Genomic DNA, 23,127 nt, shown 5'->3' on the forward strand with positions numbered 1-23,127 from the left:
TCCAGTTTTCAGATAGTGTTAATTTGCTGTAGATTTGTATTATTTTTGAAGACCTGCCACTTATTCTTTTGTCCTCCACTTGTGCACTTTTCTCAAATTCTTTAAGGACACACTGCACCTCATGTTGATATACCACATTTTTTTTCGCTAATAGCTCTTTGGTTATCACCTTGTTGGTACAAAAATATTATTTTATGTCTGCCAAAATGCATTATCTTTGGCATTTTTCTTTGGAATATGTTCAGGTACAAGGACTGGACTGAAAATGAATGAAAAAGCAGCCAAACAAACCAAACAAATCTTTGAAAGACCTTCAGAAGGCCTTAAGAAATATCAGACAAGACCATTTAAAAAAAAAAGAGAAACCTTGGCTCCTTGGAAGTCAAATATAAAGAAATGAGGGGTGGCTCAAGACCTTTACTGTACCTCTACAAGTTGTTATATCTCTTGTTGTCTGTGGGTGTAATGCACGTATAGACATATTCTATTGTTCAAACATGTCATATCTGACAGCTTTAGTTCCTTCAGGTCTTTGTTCTGTCTCATTCCTCTGCCGTTCCTGCATCAGAGAGGTGGCTAATACGCACTCTGAATGGCATGACTGTCAAAATAAATTCAATTAGTGGTTCTATGAGAATGTTGGATTGATGATCTGCTTTGGCCCTGCAGCTATAAACATGTCCATTCCAGGACAGATTTCCACCTCTTTGGAAGCCATCCAGGCATGCAGTCTCTGAAAAACATCGCTGATTTGGTCCGGGCAGGATAAAAATGAAAAAAATCCCCTGACTCCCAAAAGCTGACGGATGCTCTAAAAGTCATTAGTTTGTCCAGAATTAAAAACACGTTATTTATTTAATGCACCACTTGATCCATACACTCAGGGCCCTGATTTCCCCGTTAAGCACTATTAAGTTGATAAGCTAATTATTGATGCCACATGCACAGTTAGCTCTGACTTGCACAGTAGTGTTACACAGCCAAGCTTCTTTTTCCTTATAAATGATCTTTGGTGGAACACAGCTTAAGATGAGCTCAAAGTCATCACATTTGTCAGACAACACCCAGGTTTCTTTTTACCGCTATAACTTTAATTACAGTAGACTTAATCTGCTGCTGGCTACGGCATTTTGTCCTGAAAAACCATCAATGTTTAGTACATTGCTGCGTGCAGAGAAATAAATAATAATAAAAAAAAAGAGCAAAGAGAGCTAAAAGGTTCAATAAAAAAAGATTTGCTAGTATTCATGCAGTCATGCAGATGAATGATGCCAGTTTCAGGTTATGTGACCATAGTGTGACTGATAGCCCAACTCAGATGGGGCTAAAGCATTTAAAAGTCATACTGTCTTCTCTGTGCGATCCACATATGGTCCCAGTGTTGCTTTTTTTTTTCTTTCTATTTGTAGGCCTTTCAGAGCACATGACAGCCAGCATCACACATGTGCCATTGTTCATTTACAATCTTGCGTACAGAAATCTATCCCGTTCGCCTTCCCACTGACATCACGTAGGTCGTAAAAGACGGGGAAGTCATGACAAAGATTTGTCTGTGAATGCGTAATCTGACACAGCTACTATCTCGTATCAGATATTGTGTCTGAACCTGCAATTAGTTGGAAGTACCACTGGAAGTTGACTCCAAGAATTTTGTCTGTGACACAACTGTGTAAGTACGACTTTTAATAATTCCAAACAGCAAGTGCAAAAGCATTTTCAGAGGCACAACAGTGTAAAATAAATGGGGGTAGTGTGTGTTTAGATGCACACAGGAGGTTAACTTCCAAGGTCTTCTGCCAAGTTCTTCAATTAACCAGATTAAAAACATGCGAAACCTTTACAAGGTGTGTATGTGCACATGCTGATATGTTCTTTTTGAACACCAGGAAAGTGTGCGTGCTTGTGTGTGTGTGCGCGCGCGCGCGCGCGCGCATGCATGCATGCGTGTGTGTATTTGCATATGTACAGGTAAATAAATACATGTAAATGTGACAAAGCAGCATGTCTCTGAGCTGTTCTTTCCACCCACCTTCTCCCCTTACTTTGCATGCTGTGGTGTGTGTTGGTGTGTGTGTCATTAGCAGATGTTCATGAAATCTGCCACTCTTGACAGTAGGCAGTCTTTATCGCCTTCTTCACCTAAGACCCAGTGTGCACACACGCTGTTGTGATTAGCTGTTTGTTGTGGCATTAGTCACCTTGAAGTTTTGCAGATGTTTGTGTCACAGTTCTCTCAGGATACACCTGTTAGACTGTTTGTACAGCCAGCACACTGTCATGAGACCACAGTTTGTTTGGGGTGTTTTGCTTTTTTGCATGTTTTATGGCATAGTTTGGCTGTGACTCAGATATGAAGGTGACATTATGTGGTGAGATAATGGACTTGGCTGGAGATAGACTGCGACATCGGATGCTGAGCAAGCTCTAGTCCAAAAGACGGCGGAGAGGAGAAAGGGTTGTGTTGTAAAAACAACATAAAACTGTTAATCAGTGGCATTTTGTAAATTAATAATAGTATGTTTATTTTATGTCATGGTATATTTCACCTGAAACAATGGAATTTTTTAGAATATTTCTTTATGAAGTGTTTGAGAGTAAAGAAAGTAGGAATTGTGCTGACTGGAAAGGTTTCCAAGTAACTTTGAAGGAAATGCATTTTCTGGGTGAGTGTGGGAAGAATGGAAGGTAGACTAACTGGATAAAAGGCTAAAGGGAAATAATAAGTGTGACTGAGGTGGCCTGAGGCAAGGTGGCCACCTTGGTTGAATGGTGGGCGGGCAGGCGAGCATTTGAGTGCGTCCATTGAAATGTCCACTCAGTAACTCGAGGACCGTTTGGCCTACACTTACCAAACTTCATGGGTATATAGCTTATGACCAAAGCAAGGTTGGGATTGTGTATGGGGTCACTGGGGTCAAAACCAAGCTGCCTGTTACTTAAAAGAGAAAAATGGTGTTCACTCAATAACTGGGTGACAACGAACAGGGTTAATACAGTGCGATGGGCGTATTTGCCCTGTTAGGCAGTGCTCTTGTTAAGTAATCTTAATTCAGGTCTTTCTGTCAGAGCACTGGTGAAACTGTGTTTGACCTTCATAAGATGCTGCCATTGTTGTGCGTAAATGTGTATGTTTGATAGTGTGAGATGGAGTAGGTGGAGCAGCAGTTGACATCGACCTTGAGACTCTCACTACAATTCTGGATGCTGGACAGCTGTACAGTAGCGCCACAAACCTCCACAACGCGATTAAACATTTGAAGTCACTTTTGGTGGTGTAATGAACTCAAGAGATCATTGTGAGTTGCATGTTTGACCTTCTTGCGAAGGTCAGGGTCCACGTGATGACGGCTATTACGCTCGCCAGAGAAACCACGCATCAAATCTCATCCATCCTTGCTTTATTTCAACTTTCAGGAGTTTTAATCTTGCCACAAGAACCAATGTGAACTGTCACCCTGTCTGTAATTATACTGTAAACAACAGAAAGACAAAAAAAAGTCATGTCTTTATGAAACAAATAATTAAAAATTTTATCAAAAAAATGCATCAATTAATCAAGTCCACCTGACAGACCGATTCTGCTATATAAGGAATGCAGTTATACAGTTTTGGAATCCCTATGACTGAAGCTTGATATTCAGAGCTGGCATTATTTATCCTTCTATTCAGTCTAGAAATGTAACCACCACTGACCATCGCTTTGGTGTCTTTAAATTCATGCAAAACCACATTGGAGTCAAGCAGCTGCGTATATCAGCTACAGCTGAATATTGCTCATTCACATAAAGTGCATCATCTTACAGCAATTCAAAAATCAATCTATTGCAACATTAATATTTAAGCTCTGTTTCAAACTGTTTCACTAATAGAATTTTCCAAGCTGGAAAAACAAGATCCAACGCTTAGGTTATGGGTCCTGGTTATGATTCATAAAGGTCGGCAATGATTAAAAAAATGTGTGCAATGCTAGACACCACGTCCAGCTTGTTGGTGTGTGGGGTGCTTCTGCTGGCGCCAAGTATGAGAGGCCATTTAGCTTTTATGTCTAAGAGCTTCTCGGCAAGTGTTCACATTTCTCTGCAGTTACTTTGCTTATGTTGCCGTGATGATGCTTTTTAAGTACAGTGCAGTTTTCTGACATTAATTCAAAGCCTGATTGCAGACAGCCGTCTTCTTAGTTTACCTGAAGGCTTGCAGTGTAGACTGCCGACAGCCGAAGCTCAAATACTGCACTGCCATTGTCTAAGCACTTCAGCACATCTTAATTTGTATTATCTCGAGTGGAAAACCCCGCATGAGCCAGCTCAAGCAAAAATAATGAATATTTTTAAATGACGATTCCACCCTGTGATGGCAGGTCTCTCTTGTTGTGTTGAAAAGGGGTGGCTGTTGGCTCAGTGGGGAAAAATAACCTCAAATTTGAGCCCTGTCGCTTCAGGGCCGGAGCCAAGCAGAGATGGGTGGGTGTGAAAAGGGGAGGGAAGTGGGGTCACCCTGGCTGACAGCAGAATTTGTCCTGTCTTGGGGCAAGCCACCTGCTTCCTTCAGCCCACTGGTTCTACTCTCGCTGAGATCAAATCAGCTGGCTTTTCAAAGGAAAAACAAGCAATGACCAGAGTTTGATCGAGCAGAAGCAGACGGCTGAATGCTGAGGCAGTTCTGTTCTATGCAATTTCAAACGCATTCTACTTGATTGCATTACAAAGATGCAAAAGTCACCCCAAGGATCTCTGACAGCATGAAAGCAACATGGAGTTGCACATGACATAAAAAGACGGTACCTTTTCATTACAGAAAGCTTAATAGGTGATTCCACATCCTCTTATGGGAGGAGTTATCAAGGCATAAAGCTGTTTTGAGGTGATCACATGTACTGGTCATGGATGTTTATTGTGTGCAACTCTTTAACTCTACCTATACCCAGCCTTAGGCCAAGTTTAATATGAGCATTCTTCCTAAAAACATTAAAAGAAAAGTATCATAGGGCTACTTTAATGAGTCAGTACTAACAAAACAAAAAAGTTTCTAGATAAACCTTGGGTCCATCCTGTTGGGAACCCCCTACCCCCACCCCCTTGAGATCCCCCAGGGGTGTGTCTCCAAAATGAAAATGGACTCTGAAAACTCAAATCAGCTGGGATTGGCTTCAGCCCCCCGCCACAAAACTGAATGGGATAAGCAGTGAAGAAGGTGGATGGATAGACTCTGGGAACACAGTTATCCAATGACAGGTGCAAAAGCCTCAACAACTGCACTTGCACATCAAGAGTTTGGCAGCCAGTGCCCAGTGCACCTCTTTGACCACGTGCCTGTGGCTGCTGAGGTTGATTATGGGCTTGAATCCCTGAGCCTGCTGTGCTGCTTTACTGCATCAGCTGTCTCTACTCAACTGGAAGTGAAAAAGCATCTGAAGAAGGCAAGAAAAACAAAAAGGGAAGAAAGGGAATAATAAAGACACAGAGAGAACCTCTCAGTTTTTGTAATTTTTATTATTTATTTTTTTGTTTTATGATTGTGGATAGGGGGCGATGTGTCTGAGGGATTTAATTTGAGGTTCTTGGGAGTTTTTTTTTTTCCCTGCAGGGTAAGAGTAATTTGGTATGGAAATTTAGCTGGGGCAAAAATGTTGTCCAGGAACAAAAAAAGAAAAAGAGGATCGAGATTTTAAGTAGCTGGAAAGAAAAAGCGGAAAACCTGGATGGAGAGGAAAAAAGAGATAAAGTGAACAGAAGACGAAGGAGTGGAATCAAAACTTGTTAAACCAAGGAATTTCAGCAGTGCCCGTGCAGAGTGAGAGCGTAGAACCAGCATCCAGAACAAGGTGTGAAAACTCAGAATGTGTTTGAGAGAGAAAGGAAGGCTCAAAGAAAAAGAGAAGTGTGCACTCGTGTGTATTTATGCTTGTCTGCTAGCAATATGTGAGTTTGCATGTTTTCTAAGAAGCTCTCCTGGCAGCCATTTGATGGGCCAGTGAACCGTGCTGTGCATGGTTTGAGCCACCTGTCTCTCTCTCTCTCTCTCTCTCTCTCTCTCACACACACACATACACACACACACACACACACACACACACACAGACAGAGCTTAGCTCTGACCAAATATGGAAAACAATGTTTTTGAGATCTATTAGAGATGCAGCACTTTAATTTCCACCAAAGACTCTGTGACCGAATGCAGCTGTTATAGAAAGCACTGGCAAAATTTTATACTGCCTCACACCTCAACACTAAAGTTGCCTGTGTGGAGTACAGCTCCAGTAATGCCAGTGATAATCGTGCTCTCACTGTAATGCTAATACACTAGTGTGGGAGCACCTCTCTGCTGGAAGACCTGGGCTTTGACCCCTCTCCTCTATCTGTAGCATAAATCACTGTTGGGGTGGGTCAAGGACGCAGTTACAGCAGGTAAAGAGCCCATGCAGAGCGTGTTTGTCCCATAATCCCTCTATCCCTCAATGCGTCTGTCACATAGACACATCAATCTGAAGTGATATCCCACTGCTACAGTACCCAAGTGGCCCTGTTTGTGTTTTTAAGCCATCTCGTTTACGATGACAAGGCAACAGAGCTCACAGTATCACGGTAAACACATTTTTCTCTTGCCTTTCTTTGTCTGAGGAGTAAAAATGCTTCTTATCTGATATTCTGACCTTTATGTTTCCATTATCTTTTATACTTTCCGCGTATGGAATGTGATCTTCTGTACACACTTTCAGGGGAATTGGAAACACCTAAACTGACTAAAAAAAACAGTAGAAAGTTCACCCGGACCAATCGAGGAGCGGTTTGCCATCTGCTTGCTCTTTACATTCAGGATTGATTGAAGGTGAGATTTAAAGGACAGCTGCTGACAAACACAGTGATGAAACATGGCATTGCATATTATAGACATCGCAGTAATATAGCGCTTGTGACATTTGACTAATCCACACTGTGAAATGATTTCTGTGAGCCTTGAAGCAGTTAGCGTCAGTTACAAAAGTGGAGTCTTTCCTGTTTCAAATTCTCTAGAAGCTACTGGTTTGATGCTACCTGTTGCATGTCATGTTAAAATTGGGGCGGTCTGTTGCCTTTAACACCATTCGCTGCATACAATAGATATGCAACAACATTTACTTTTATCTTTCCAAGCACTAGTACACTAGTACTTCCAAGCACTCTACTATATCTGTCAACTTGTGAGTAGCTTGAAATTAAATGACATCATGTAGATTCATCTGTGCTGGCAGGTGGTGTGTTTCGTCTTTCACTGGAGCTGTTGATCAGTGAGCATAGCTCAAAGCAGCAACAACTTATGGAGCAGGGTGTATAGATGATTATCAGCTCTTTCAGGTGGTGCTTGTCATTTCATTTTCCGTTTTATAGTAGTCAGACTGCAGCTATCAAATTCTTTATCAAGCTCTTTTTTTTTTTTTTTTTATCTCAGGGCACTTTGCTTTAATGCTCCAGCTAGTGTGCACCCACACATGCACTTAGTGAATTGGCCGTGGGCTTGAAGCTAGTGCTGGGTACTGACTGGACTTTCCGGAAATGTCAGCGTTTTAAAGTGTTCAAACATGCAGAGGGAAGATTATAGTGCAGAATGAACTGGATGGCATGCTTTGTTGGCTGTAAAGAAACTGTTTGACTGTGTTCGTCTCTGTAGTAGTAAGAAAAAATGTAGCTCTGTGTGACTAATAAAATCTGAGTTATTTATGACTTCTATGACTTCAGTTAAGTTTGAGTGTTTGTTGTGCAATTGCATTTTAAGCTGTAGGGCAGAACTAAATAATACATTAAATTAAATTGCACAGAAAGTTCACAAAATGAAAATAAGGTGTAACTGTTTCCTTGGAGCTGATGTCAAAAAAAATCAAACAGTCCACCACAGCAGTCAAACAGAACACTGTTCAAAGATTGAAAAGATGTACTGGCAACATGACATTTAAGAAATAATGCTCTGTGACAACCTTGCAAGTGTGGCAGTTTTCTTTTTGCCACTCCTATTGCTGCTGTTCTTCTTTGCAGCCTTTACAATATGGAAAGGTGATATTCTTTTGTTGGTGTTGTTTGTATTGGGGATGCCACCAGAAAACATGATAACACTTTTTTTTTTTTTTTAGTACTGTAGTCCATAGGCAGCATATGCTCTGAGCCCGCAATTCTTCTGGAATGGATGGGGGCCTATACACGTGTTTTTGTCTGTCCTTACATGCTGAAGGAGGAGGACACGCACAAGCACAGGAAAACGATGGCGACTGGTACAGCCGCTGGGATGTTTCCACCCTGACGTGTTAAAGAAAGGCATTAAGAACCGGGTATAGAAGTACTGTGCACTGTTAGAATAGAATAGAATAGAATATCCTTTATTGTCATTGTGCAGCAATGTGACAACAAAATGATGTAAGCAGTCTATCTAGTGTCTTAAAAATAAATAAAAATAAATAACAGATCAAATAACTTTATACTGAAATATCAATTTTTTTAAGACAGCTGGCATTGCTCTTGTGAAATCAGCTATTTTCCAGAGGATATCATGTCTGCAGTGGCTAACATTATATAAATACTTAAGCCAACATAATTTAGCTAAATATGTACCGTAGTAATGCTAGTAGGCTATTTGGCAACCATCCTGAAAATTCAGTGTGTCCATGTTAACAGTTTCTATGAACTGTCTGCCACCACCATGTCAATTATTTTAAATGACTTGTTAATAAAGGAGTGTATGTTTAAATAAATGGGATAATCATCTTGTTACATTTCACTGTGCATTGTACTGTGTATAACTGTGCATGTGACAAATAAACACTATCTTATCTTAGCTTATCTTATCTTATCTTAAATAAATGGGATAATCATCTTGTTTTGGCATTAACCTTAGAATCGAGTATCACGGTGGCGTGGTGCTTAGAACTATTGCTTCACAGCAAGAAGGTCCTGGGTTTGAATCCACCATCTGGCACTGGATATTCTAGTCCACAATCCAAAGACGTGCACTTAGTAGGTTAACTGATGTTTCTATATTGCCCATAGGTGTGAACTGAATTGTGTGGTTGGCCCTGTGACAGGCTGGCAACCTGTCCCCGCCTCTTGCCCTGTGGTGGCTGGGAGCCTGAGCTGGAGAAGCGGAAGAGGATTGATGGATGGACTGGTACTTAGATAGTGCTTTTCTCCTCTATTTGAGCACTCAAAGTGCTTTCTTACTACAAGCCTCACTCATCCATTCACACCTGCACAGTCATACAAGTTTATATAGATTCAGGCCCTTAAGTTTTCAGACCAGGATACTTGTTTTTTTTTTTGTTTGTTTTTTGTAATTTTGCCTATGTACACCAACATAAATGGATTTCAAATAGCAATCAAGATACAGCAGAAGAGTATAATTTAATTTTGACAAACCCTTTCTCACAGCAGTCAGGTTGACAGGAAATAGCAGTAAAGCACAAGTGCTACTTAGCAAAGGTATTCTTTTATTTAGGTACAGCACCTTGATCAATCTGATTAGCAACACCTGTGTTTACCTCTCATTTCATTTTAAAATGGCTGCTGTGAAAATGATTTACTTTGGATTAAGTGTTAAGGACTTACCACAATTTTTCTCCTTAGTCTCAAAAGTAACAGGATGGACTAACATAATTATAGATAAAAGGATTATTTTTAATACTTGGATGCAAATCTGTTGCAGCCAGTGTTTGCCTGAAGTATGGAACCCGCGGTGATCACAAAATGCTGTGTTCTCTCTCTTAAGATACCCTGCCAGGCATCTTAAGGAAGAAGAGTCAAGCCAATAGCTTCAATTTCAAGCTGAAACTGAAGCCATCTTCAGCTTGTTTTGCTTGTTTGCCTCCAGTTATCTGCTCAGACAAAGTGAAAAGCATGTTCAATTAGGTTGAGGTCAGGTGACAGACTCAGCCATTTGAGAACATTTTGTTACATTGCCTTGAGAAGCCCTTGGGTTTATTTTACAGCATGCTTTAGATATTTATCTATCTATGCTGTGAAGTGCTCTCCTATCTGTTTAACAGCGTTTGAAAGAATCTGAGCAGTATCCCTTTATACACTTCAGAATTCACCCCGCTCCTTCCATCAGCAGTCACAATAAACACTGGTGACCCAGTTCCACTGGAAGCCATGCATGCCCATGTCATTACACTGTGTCTCCACAGACTTTGGATCACAAGCACATCTCCTTTTCCATTTTCCTCTCTTCCCATCATGTGGGATCAGGTCTTGGTTAATTCCCAAAAGTGGGAAACCTTTTTTGAAAGAAAGTCTAAAGCGGGCTTTCTGTTCTTGAGCATTACTAGTGGTTTCCATCTTGAGGTAAACCATCTGTATTCACTAGGGCTGTACTGAGTACCATTTTTGAGCTCTGTTGAAATAATAATCAGCAGTGAACAGTCAAAGCTTCCTGGAAAAAATAAATCAACCATCAAAAAAACTAACTGCAGATGGCCTCTGATATACACATCCAATCACCCAACTCATACCGAATGGCCTAAAGGCAGATAGCTTAATAAGGAATAAGGAATTATATTTTGTCTTGTGTATTTGTAGAGATGAAAAGAATATTGAAATTGTGAATCCTCCATTAGACTGAAAACAAAATATACTGATTTATTCAGAAATCATTAGATTTAACTTCTGGGCTGTATCGCCCATCCCGTCTGCAGGTTTGCCTCTCTGTCTCTGTACTGAGCCCGGTGGCTGTTTTGAAACACTTACAGAAGTGCTAATTAGAAAGCTGTTGAAACAGCGTAGTGGGAATCTCAATGAAAACAAACTGCAGCGTTATTGAACAGAACGATTGGATGTAGAGATCATTAAAACATGGAATGTAAAAGGAAATGGGGTGAAACAAACTGGAATTTCATAAAAAAACAAAAAACAAAAAGAGCAGCCCGGTGTGCTCAACTGTTAAATTGTATGGCTGAGACGGGAGGCTGGATTGTTTGTGCTCCTAAAAATAGTCTTTAAATGTCTTGTGATGTGTGAGAAACAAACTTTCAGCTCCATTTAAGTACAGAATAACAGAGGGCCACGCAATAACATGGATTCAGAGTAAGACGGTCACTGAGTGGTGTAATTTAACGATATCTCAGTGTCACAAAGTGCACTGCAGTGTCTGTCTGTATGCTTTCCAGAGTAGTAACTACTAATGAATAAGTTTTGCATTTTCTTTGCCCCCGCTTCCTGTGAAAAATCCCAAGTTTTTGTTGCTTGTTTCATACACACTGAGATTTCTAGCCTTGCGTTAATGTTCTTGTCAATACAAGAGCTCTGCTTTTCTGTCATTTCAGGCCATTTATTCCAGAGAAAGACCAAAAGAAAGCAACAATTGTGACACAGGGCATTCAGTGAACAGAAACATGCAAGCACTTAAACATGGGAATAAGAAAATATAAAAGAAGTAGAAGCTTTGGGGCTTGAATCACTTTGTTGAAATAATGACATATTTAGGTGGCTTTCATCTGAATGGTAATCCTGTTTAATTCTTTGTCTTGTTATTTAATTGATTGCAACCAGTGTTATAATGGTACACTTGTGTGTTGGCATTGAAATGCAGGAAGAAAAAAATAAAAACTTTGTTTACCAGCTCATTTTTGATTATAATTGAATCCCTTGAAAGCGTGATGCAGTCTTAATTTCCTAACAGCTGATGAAATATGCCAGTGTGGTGTGCTGTACTGTATTTCCCAAAATAAAGTTTCATTTTTGTTGATTCTAGTGGAGCAAACTCCCGTAATTTGCTTAACAAATGCATATTGATTGGAAATATATGGAAGCATTTTTTTTAATTCACTCAGAAGATAATGTTGAAGTACAAACAGAAATAATGTAATAAAACTGGAGCTTTGTGTTCACCTTGCTTCATTTCAAGCATCTCTTTTTTTGTCTTCAGTGTTCCTTCTGATTAAAGGTGCCAGTACTCTGAAAGATTCATCTATCTTGCCTATGACTATATGTCTTATGCAAGATAAATGAATCACCAAAAATCCAAAGCAAAACACCTCTTTCCTTTTCTTTGTGAGCACGCGCATGCGCACGCGCACACCCACACACACACACACACACACATATATATATATATATATATATATATATATATTATTCATTTTTATTAAAATTTTTTGTTTGTTTGTTTGTTTTTTTCTTGTTTTCACCTGTCTCTCAGCAGTTACTGCTGGCTGTGGTCTGATTTTTATGGGTGAGTGAGCTGACCCTCTGTGTGGGCTGCCTTGCATGGCCTTCGCTCATATGAAACATGCCTGTTCTGTGTGCACGAGTGGGCTGTTATGAAGGACAGAAAAAAAGAGCACTGTGCACATTAGACAACCTAATCACCACCGTCATTGTATGACTGAATGTTGACGTGATAAATGAAAGTGGAAATGTTGTCCGTGAAGCATCTATCCACCTGACCTCCAGCAAATGCCAAACCTACTTTCACTCTTGTGTGAGCATTGTATTGCAAAGAGATGCTGTATTACAGTTTTGCAAAAGTAATTTCTTTGTTTTCTGTCTTTGAATGGAAGGACAAAAATTAGCCAACATTAAATGACAGGAAAGAAGAGCATGGGATATAGGCAGCATTAGCAGATAATAAGGACCAGCTGTGTGCTCACAAATGCTTATCAATTCATGAAAGACAGTTTTTGTTATTGTTCAAGCCCTTTTAAAACCCAGCTTGTATTGTTGATTATGCGTTTGAATAAAACTGGGTAGAAACATAAAAAGTAGAGGGAGAGAATACCTCGACATCATCTAGTGTCTCAGTGTTTGGTTCTTTTGCCTTGTTACTCTTGGACAGGTATGACAGTGACTGGATCCACGAGGGTGCTTGTAACATATCTAAGTGAACCCTATAGTGAAGGCACCAAGGCTAACATAGAGTCAGCAGTGGACAGCAGGGGTTGTGTTGTGAACTTCACCGTCTCTTTTGGCTCCTTTTGTTTTTTCACTTTTACTTACCTTTATCACATCTTGGCCCTAAAAAGAGAAATAATACATTTTTGCAGGAGAGTGGAATCTGGTTTTCTACTTTGATGTGCATTAGTGTGTATCCCTCGTGGTTTAGAGTGATCCGTTGTGGGCTGATCTTATTATTAAACCCGACAGCAGACAAAAAGCTTTTTATCTGTAAGAATACACTTAAAAAAACCACACACAGTTACCTATTGGAAACAAATTGGTGCAAATTTGGAAAGTTCCCATCAAAGAGATTATTGCAAAGTAGTTTGTTCAAGTGTTGGAAAATGGAGTGTCATCAGTGTGTCAGTTTGGACATTTGCGGGTGTAGTCTCTTAGGGGTGTACTCACTTTTGTTGCCGCTGGTTTAGACATTAATGGCTGTATATTGAGTTATTTTGAGGGAAGAATAAATTTACACTGTTATATAAGCTGCACACAGACTACTTTTCATTGTGTCAGTGTCATTTTGTCAGTGTTGTCCCATGAAAAGATATACTTAAATATCTGCAGAAATGTGAGGGGTGTACTCACTTTTGTGATACACTGTAGCTGGGTTTAAAAAAATGAATCATGCTGACATTATCAGGGTTTCTCCTAGGTTTTCAAAGGATTTAAGTGCTTTCTGAGTTCTTTTGAAAATCGATTTTAAAAAAAAAAGAAAGAAAAAAAAGTGTTTTCTACCATTATTCTTATAACTTTTCAAAGCTGGCACCGCTTTCTTGTACAGTGTACATTGTATCCATTTTACCAGAAAACCATGACATTTAATGAAAAAGGATATCATGTAGCTTAATTTGTACATGTATGAAGATAAACAAGTATTACCAATCTTCATTTGTGGAGTAAAAGAGATTCCTATTTTTGTTGGAGTTTCAGTTTATTTCAATTGTTAGCAAAACTAGCTTGTGTTTACATTAAGCCAAGAATCAATTATGGCAATATAATTATAAATGAAAATAAAGAAAGCTTAGGTTATATTTGTTTAGCTACTGAGCCATGCTAACATTAGTTCACTGGAGATATCTTTACTTAAGGCCAGTTAGCTTAGCTGGCTAATTCAGTGCATAAACACTAAGCGACTATGTTAGTAATTTCTGCAAGTTACAACTGTTAAATCTTCTCTTAGATGTTATTTTGAGCATCTATAAGAATTACTAGTAAAGTATATATTTGAATTATTATTTGAGACTTAGCTTTTAACTTATTTAAGGCCAAGTCAGCTGGTCAGTTAGCTTGCTAACAAGCATAGACTAAAAAGCAAAAGTTTATCCAAACACAGATTGTGTATTGACATCAGTGACGTGCGGTGAGGGTCGTGACTGGTGAGGCACTGACGTCATCACATCAGATTTACAAACATATAGCTTATTCACCATTTGATTGGCAACAGTTGTTTTGTTTAACATTAACATAGTCTGAAGCAAACCTTTTAGCTCCGGTGTTGGTCTTCCTTTAATTATTATCTTCTGCTTCGATTGAAAGTCCAGTTTAGAAAATTCTTTCAGTTGAGTTATGTAATCTTCCATGTTGAACATAAGGCCAAGCAACAGGAAAAACTAACTGGCCTTGCTAACTGTTTATGGTAGCTTGCCGCCGAGGAGTCGTAGAGTCCCTGGGATCACCAGCGCCCCCTACCATGAGGCACGAGAACTGCGTGCCTCACCTAGTGTCTCTTCGCAGCAGTTTCATGATCGCTCAACACAAGAATGCATTACACACACATACAGTTGTTAATGAAAAAAACAAAAAAAAAAACTGTGCATTATATACACCAGCTAAAATATGGAAATTTAGTTCATATAGTAAAAGTGTTAGAACATTTTAATAGCCACATGCAAAGGGAAAGTAATCCGGTCTCACTGCATAGCATGCCAGCACAGTTAGTAGTCATTGGCAATGACTATACTGAGCCGCACCACGGATTGCGCAATCCGTGGTGCGGCTCGCCGGGCTGGTGCCTCACCGTTCGTCTCTTAGTATTTGACCGGCAAATGCGAAAATTCAGCGATTTTGAAAAAACTAATCTAAAAATGGTGTAGTTAAATGGAAAAGAACTTTAAAATACAAATCACTGAATGAATATAACCATTTAATTTATTTTTTAATTTTATATTTCCACGATGACAGGTGAGGCCGTGCCTCACCTGCCTCCCCTGACTGCACGTCACTGATTGACATATAAGTCCTGCTGCCTGCTTACCTTTCCATTTCATTCCAGATCATGGGACCTTTTTTCCTTTCTAAGTTCACTGTGTAGAATTCTTCAATTGTGTTTGCATTTACTCTTATTCTGATATGTTTCCTAAAAAAGGCTTTTTATGTTCTTTTTGGTTTGAAAAACACTTTGATACTGTACTTAAGTCTCTGCATAGTGGTAAAGACCTTGATTATTGTTAAATCAAGCATTTAATAGTTAAAATCATTCCAGCATTCTTGAGATTGTTTGACTAAAGTGAGCCTTGCTTTTTTCTTTATAGGAAGTCCATGAAATTCTGAAAGAATATGAACTGAAGTACTGCTTTGTGGACCGCAACAAAGGCACAGGTAAAACTCAAATCTAACCCGACATGTTGACACACACACAAAGCCACACTTGTGCTCCTGTACTTTTGAGGACCCTAACTGGCATAATTATCCCTTAATAATAACCATCACAATTCACTGCTTGTTGAAAAATAATAACTAGCCAAATTGTCCCGTGGCTGAAATTCTAATTGTTCTTGTATGACTTTCTTAGTGAGAGCCAAAGACTCATACACACAGCTCTGCTCAAATGGACCTGCAAACTAAACCCTAAACATACAGCTATCCCATATCTGTCATCACTAATTTGTATTTATAGTTACAGTATACAACAGAAGTGAGTACACCCCAGTGCAATATCATTTAAATGTCAAATGACTGAAACTTGTATTACCTTACAGTAACACTTCTAAGTCAGTGTCTAGGGTGTTTGTTCTTCTGTAAAATAATAAAAAAAAAAATAACAGTTTAGATATACTTTATTTAAAATACATGTTCTCATTCCACCTGTCATTAAGATTTAAATATATTATTTTGTTAAAAACTTCATATGTCCCCTTTTATTTTTGTTGATTGAGTCAATATTCTTTTTCTGGAGAGATGTTCTGCTACCCTTCAGAGACTTTTTTTTTTTTTTAGGCTGCTCTTAGCCGGAGGGTTGTGTGTTACTCTGCCTTTCTCTTTATAATACCAAAAAGGTGTTCGATTGGATTCAAGCCAGGCAAAATATTTTGCCAGGTCATGGCTTTCACTATTTTTCTTCTCTAGAAACTCTTCTGTGACTGTGTCAGTGTGCTTTGGGTCGTTATCAGGCTGGAACATTCTTCTTCTGGCAGAATTGTGGAGACTGGGGGAATCATCTTGTCAGACAGTATTTTGGTATATCCACAGACATTCATGCTGCCATCTATAAATGCCATCTCTCCAACACCTTTTCCACTCAAGCAGCCCGTATCATCACACACCTACCTCAGTGCTTCACTATCATGACTGTGCCTTCGCTGTGGTAGTCCTGGCGAGATTCATGCCAAAAATCCTGTACAAGTTTATCTCGGTCTCAGTGTGTTCTCAGTATTCATCGGGCTTCTTTTTATGTTCTTAATCTTGTAGCTTTGTGCCAAAGAAGCAGGGGTTTCTTTCTTGAATGCCATCCATAGAGGCTGGCTTTATGCAGGGTCCTTGGAACTATCACAGAAACTTCACTGATATTCAGTGATAGCCTACGTGCAAAGTTTAGAACACTCACCCTTCTGTATTGCACAGCTAGACTGTATAGTACAGTGTTTGTAGGATCATAATAGGAGGAAGTCAGTGGAGCAGCCCTTTTTAGTTGTACTTTGACTCATTCTCTGCCTATTGATTCTTTCACAATTGCTTGTCTGGAAAGCCTTTTCCGTGTGAGCTATTGAGTTTGCACATTTTCCCTGTGCCTGTATGGATTCTCCCCAGGTACGTCAGCTTCTACCCACAGTCCAAAGACATGCTTGTTAGGTTAATTGGTGATTCTAGACTGGCCCGCAGATGTGAATGGGTGCATGAATGCTTGTCTGTCTTACTGGGATAGCCCTGACAACCTGTCCAGAGTGTACCCCACCTCTTGCCCTGTGACAGCTGGGATAGGCTCCAGCCCTCCCAGCCGTTAAGAAAATTAAAGGATGAATGATTTATACAATTAAACGAACTAGTTTTGGTTTTGTTTCAAGGATCATAGTTTTTTAATATGTGTGTATGTGTGCATACATGTGTATCTCACTTCTCTTGTATACTGTATGTGGAAAATAAGTGTTAAACTTGTGAGAAAGCTTGGCTTTAGTGAGTATGGTCTGTTTCCTAACTCACTGTTTCCTGCAGACTCCAGGGATTTTCCATACATTACTGTCATCCAGTTAATGATTTGGGGTGTTTATGCTCCCAACTGTACAAATCTAACTTGATCAAATAAATATTTTTCTAGCATATTTTGATAGTAGTTTGTATCACAATTACAATTTCTCCTCCTCTGTAAAACTGAGCTTCTTGTAATAATGATTTTCCACATCCTCCTCAACTTTTAAGTGCATTAAGTCCTCATAAGTCAGGAAATATGAGACCTGCCCGTGCGCACACACACACACACACACACACACACACACACACACACACACACACACACACACACACACACACACACACACACACACACACACACACACACATACATGACCCCCTGCCCTTAGAGTGTGTCCCTTTCCAGGGAAATCTTAAATAGTGTCTATATTTAGTCCATGCAGTCAGCCAAGCACCTGAAACACAACACTTTTGGAAAGTAGAGTGGAGCTGTAAACAGCTGAGATATCAAAGCACCAGCCTGTCCAAAAGGTTAATGGTGTTTCAGAGCAAATGAGAGCCTGATGAAACACAGGCCCTCACTGGACCAGCGGCCGTGGTACTGTACTAATTAGGCTGCTGTGGTGGTGTTGGGCACCGATGAGGTGGGAGAAGTGGAATAAGAATTAAACATCAGAGGCTGTTTAAGACAAAGTTAAAATTTTCTTAACATATGCAGTGATGTTAGCAGCTGCAACAACTTCCTTCCTATTTTCTTTCCGTACTTTCTTTGTCTTTCCCTCGCTGTCATTCCTTCTGTCACACTGCCACCTGCTACTATCATGGTCTCTGTTTTCCATTAACCCATCACTTTCACCTTTCCTCCTTTTTTGCTTCTCCATCTATTCCTCCTTCAGCAAAGCACCACTCAGTTTTATTTCAAGAGCTTACTGCAGTAATTTCACAACATAATGTGGGAACTTTTGGTTGTATGAATATTGCATTAGCTGATTGAATTAAGAAGGAGAATGTTTTCGGATGCACTAACATACATCTTCACAGAGCTCTGCTCAGGGCCTCAGGTGAAAGCAAGGTAGCAAGCTTTTTTCCCCCCTTAAATTCTTTTCCCAGGTAATATTGTCAAGAATTTTTATTAAGCACTCAACTGTGTTACATTGCAGAAAAGGTGGTGCATGTGAGGGAGTTTGTTTGCTCCAAGGCAGGAGCAGTAGCAAGGGACTTTTCAAGACCTTTTTTTTTTTTCCCTGTGTTATTTTTGATAAGCTTGGAGCTGGTCAGTAAAGTGCGGTTTGCTTTTAATTATTCAAAGAAGGGGGATTTCTGTAGTGACAGATTGAATGTGTGGTAAAATTTTAATTTTGGTAAATTGAGATAATAGTATTATATGAGAGCAGAGGCGCGCTGTAGCTGCACTGCTTCTTCTTTGAAATTTGAGTGCACTGCTTTTCCTAAACTTTAAAGAAAAAATGGCACATATGAGGCACCTACTGTGTCATTTTTAGCTCTTCTAACCAAAGGACTGAGTCAGATGAGCTACTATGTCACTGATGTTCCTGTACATCATATTCTGATTGGTCACTTTGTGATGTGGGTCAAAGTACTACCTGAATTTTACCAGCAGGTTGTCTCTGTGTTCCAGAGATCTAAATCATTTTTAGTGAACTTTTTAGTGAACTTGTCATTGATCCTCCTCAGGACCCTCAGGAAGTAGAGACGCTGCTGGGCTTTCTTCAACACTGCCAAGTTGTTAATGTTCCATTTTAGTTCTGCGTCCACGTGCACACCAAGGAACTTACAGGTGGTCACCCTCTCCACACACTCCCCATTGATGTGGATGGGCAGCATGTTGAACTTGCTCTTCCTGAAGTCAAGTTCTTCCTGAAGTCAAGTCCCCCCACCCTCTGGACTTCGTCCCTGTAAGCAGACTCATCGGCAGCAGAGATGAGCCCGACTAGAATGGTATCATCAGCAAACTTGATGGCTTTGTCTGGTTGAATGCTGACGAAGTCATAAGTGTACAGAGTGTAGAGCTGAGGACTCAGTATCGGTCAGTACTCAGAGCTGGTGTTGAGGCTGATGAAAAAGGAAGTCTCTGATCCAGCAGCAGGTGGTAAGAGGAAATCCAATGTCCAGAAGCTTTAGTGTCAGTGTGTCCGAGAGTATGGTATTAAAGGCAGGGCTAAAGTCAACAAAGAGCAGCCCTGCATAGTGCCCCTGTGGTCATGTGGAGCGCTGTGGCAATGGTGTCCTGTGTTGATCTGTTAGCTCTGTATGTGAACTGAACTGGGTCAAGTGTTGGTAGGAGGCAGGACATAATGTGACGCTGAACCAGTTTTTCAAAATACTTTATTATAACAGGTGTCAGAGTGACTGGTTGGTTGTTGGGGCTGCTGATGATTATCTTTTTGGACAGCAGAACAATTGTGGCCGTCAGGCATGGTGGGATGAGGGACTGGGACAGCGACATATTGCAGATCTTGGTGAAGACCGGCCAGCTGGTCTGCACACTCTCTGAGGACCCTCCCGGGGACTCCGTCTGGTCCAGGGGCCTTCCTGGGGCTACGCTGAGTGTGCACCTCACCTAATTCTCCTGCACTGTGAGGCCTGAACTACTGCAGTCTGATGGTGGAGCTCTGGCCACCTCAGGTCCATTCACCTCAAAGCATGCGAAGAAGTAGTTCAGCTCTTCCGCACGCGCAGTGTTGCCCTCAGCCATTGTAGTGTTGCTAGGCTTGTAGTGAGTGAGCTGCTGGATTCCCTGCCACATCTGCCAAGTGTTGTTATCTCTGAAGTGGTCCTCAGTCTTCCTCTGGTAAGCCGTGTTAGCCATAGAAAGCATATCAAATATTTAAGCTGAGAAAATGTATTTGAATAAAAATGTTTGTATTTTGAATTTGATGGCAGCAACACATCTCAGAAAAACAGGATGGTCTCTCTCCTCCCCAGAATATGTATCACTCATGTTTTCCAAAAAAGAAAGTAATATTTTGAACAGTTTTCCACTTTGCCTCAGTCCATTTAAATGAGCTTTGGCCCAGAGAAGACAGCAGCATTTCTGGATCATGTTCATATGTGGCTTCTTCTTTGCGTCATAGAGCTTTAACCTGCATTTGTGGGTGGCACGGTGAACTGTGTTCACAGACAGTGATTTCTGGAAGTGTTCCTGAGCCCATGCAGTGATTTCCATGACAGAATTATGCCCGTTTTTCTGTTTCGCTACTCAGAGATTTCCCACATTCTTTTTGAGGAACATTATTCTGAAATTGTTCCACAATTTGTAGATGCAGATTTTTGTTGAACCTCTGCCAGTCTTTATTTCTGAGAAACTCTGCCTCTCTAAAATGATTGTTTTATACTCAATCATGTTACTGACCTTTTGCCAACTAACCCAATTAGCTACAAAATGCTCCTCAAATTATTTCTTTTTAGGAACACTTACTTTTCCAGCTTTTTTGAGATGTGCTGCTGCCATCAAACTGAAAATGAGCTAATACTTTTCATGAAATATTAAAATATCTCAGTTTTAAACACTTGATATATTTTCTATGTTCCATTGTGAATAAAATATAGGTTTATGAGCTGTGCAAATCATTGCATTCTATTTTTATTCACATTTCACACAGCGTCCCAACTTTTCTGGAATTGCAGTTGTACTTAGGCTTAGTGTCCAAGTTTTAATCTAACTACACTTAGCTATGAAACCAAATAACCTCTTTTGAAATTTCTTTTCATCCCCTGAGTTCTGCTGAGCCTGGACTATCTTTGTGTTTCATGTTGTAGTTGATGTAACCAAGCTTCCACTGGTTAAACCTGTTTATTCTGCCCATTAACCCTGTAATCTTATTGAAATAAATACAAATGTGGTTGTTGTAGGTGGACTGCAGCCTCAGCAGATAGGCTAGAAAATGCTTCCTGAGCCGGTGTTAGTGTGTCCGAGCGTGTTCAGTTAGAGGTGTGGAGGATTGATTTCATGCCTCTGTAGCATTTACCCAGTGTGCGTGCGTGTGTGTGTGTGTCTGTGCTGAAGGACTGAATATTTTGCTTTGATCCAGTAACCCCCTGGCTTGTCGCCTTGTCACTTAAGCTAAACGCACTCTTCCATTTAGCTCCTGTAGTTCTGTACTTGGCGTATGCATTCATTTGTGTTGATGTACTATGTACATGCATGTCTGCATATGTTTAGTGTGTCATAACAAATTTACTGCTGCTTTTATATAGGGAGAGTAATGTTGGTCTTGTGTGTATCTGTTTTTGTGTTTTGGTTGCACAGACTTGCCAGCCATTTGGATCAGTTTTCATGGCAGCTGGATAACATCACACCAACCAAGTGTTTACAGTCTGACTCACCCTCTCCTTCCTCTCTCTCTCTCTCTCTCTCTCTCTCTCTCTCTCTCTCTCTCTCTCTCTCTCCAATCTCACAGCTTAGAAAGAATAACAAGATTTTCCTACTCTTGTTTTTCCCCCCTCTGCTGCAGTGTGGCGGTTGATAATTTCAATGTGAAAGGACGGAAATGTCACAAAGTTAATGCTCAAGTTGAGATTCTCATAGCTTTCAGTTACACACAGTTGTGTATACTTTTCATTGTTTATAATTAAAAATATGACAATTTCTTATCTCTTGCTATATCAGCTTTCACTTGAGAGAGGACAGTAAACTCAGCAGCAGTTGGAGAAATAAAAAAATGTAATTGGAGCTGAAAGTGAAATGTAAAGATACTTCCTATTGTTCACTGTTGCTTTTGTGTGTGTGTGTGTGTGTGTGTGTGTGTGTGTGTGTGTGTGTGTGTGTGCATCTCTTTTTGCCTCAGGAAAGTAGAATTGATTCCCTGGTTTTAGTATTGCTTCTGTAGTTCTTACACATGGAGGCACACACTCTCCTCACTGAATAGGGAAACTACTGTGCCATTATCGGAATGCAGTTTGTGGAGCTTAAGTGCAAGGCCCTTTTTCTGACTGCCAGAGTCCTTCTATTGTTGGTCAAGCAATGTTGAGGTTTTTACCATCACATGGCAAGAAATTTGTATGCACTTGGTACAGGCTATTACTTGGATTAAAACTGAAAGTGATGATTATTCTATTAGCATTTCATAATAACAGCTATTTTTGATACCTTAATATTGTTAACTTGTTCCTTTTAAAAATGAGCTAGAAGATCCCACACGTAGGTGTGTGGATAGTTTTACAGCAGCTGAGCAATGATAAACACACCATGCACATTATCTGGATGATACGCTTGCTTTTATCATTGCTTCAGAATTTTTTACTAGAAAATTCTGCAGCAATAATGAATGGTGCTTTTTCACAGTCCTCAGTAGTAATAATAGGGGGGTATGGGTCAAGCTTTGCGAAGTTACTGTTACTCCTTCACATTTCAGTAAACATCATGCATTGGGCAACACAGCAAGGAAGTCCTGGTTTGAATCCACTGGCAGGCTGGGGCCTCTCTGGGTGAAATTTGCATGTACCTGTACCTGTGTGTGTTCTCTCCAGGTACTCCAGCCTCCTTCCATAGATGTGTATGTTAGGTTAACTGTGTCTCTGGTGACCAGTCCAGGGTCTACCCTGCCTCTTGCTCTTTGACAGATGACTCCAGCCCTGCTGCAACCCTGATTTGAGAAGCAGGTTAAGAACCTGGGTGGATGGATCTTATATTGAGTTGTATTTTCATGTTAAAAAATTCAGTCCATTATGTGGTTGCCATTATAAAATCATGTTTGTGAAGCTCCACTTTACAAGCTGTAAACAGCTTTGGGAGAGGAGACATGTAAGTGGTAATAAACTATATATTATCTGTGTAATGTAGTAGACTTAGAGGAGATTTGTCACT

At 40.1% G+C, this 23,127-nt stretch overlaps 1 protein-coding gene across 1 annotated transcript in view; it reads left to right on the forward strand.

The window, feature by feature from the left end:
• raver2 (ribonucleoprotein, PTB-binding 2) overlaps positions 1-23,127 on the forward strand; it is a 93,224-nt gene that overhangs the window by 4,998 nt on the left and 65,099 nt on the right. The window contains exon 2 of the mRNA XM_030728188.1: positions 15,428-15,494. Within this exon, the coding sequence (XP_030584048.1) occupies positions 15,428-15,494 (67 nt within the window). The remainder of the gene's footprint in view (positions 1-15,427; positions 15,495-23,127) is intronic.

The sequence above is a fragment of the Archocentrus centrarchus genome, chromosome 4 (genome assembly GCF_007364275.1).
Source record: "Archocentrus centrarchus isolate MPI-CPG fArcCen1 chromosome 4, fArcCen1, whole genome shotgun sequence".
NCBI lineage: Eukaryota > Metazoa > Chordata > Actinopteri > Cichliformes > Cichlidae > Archocentrus > Archocentrus centrarchus.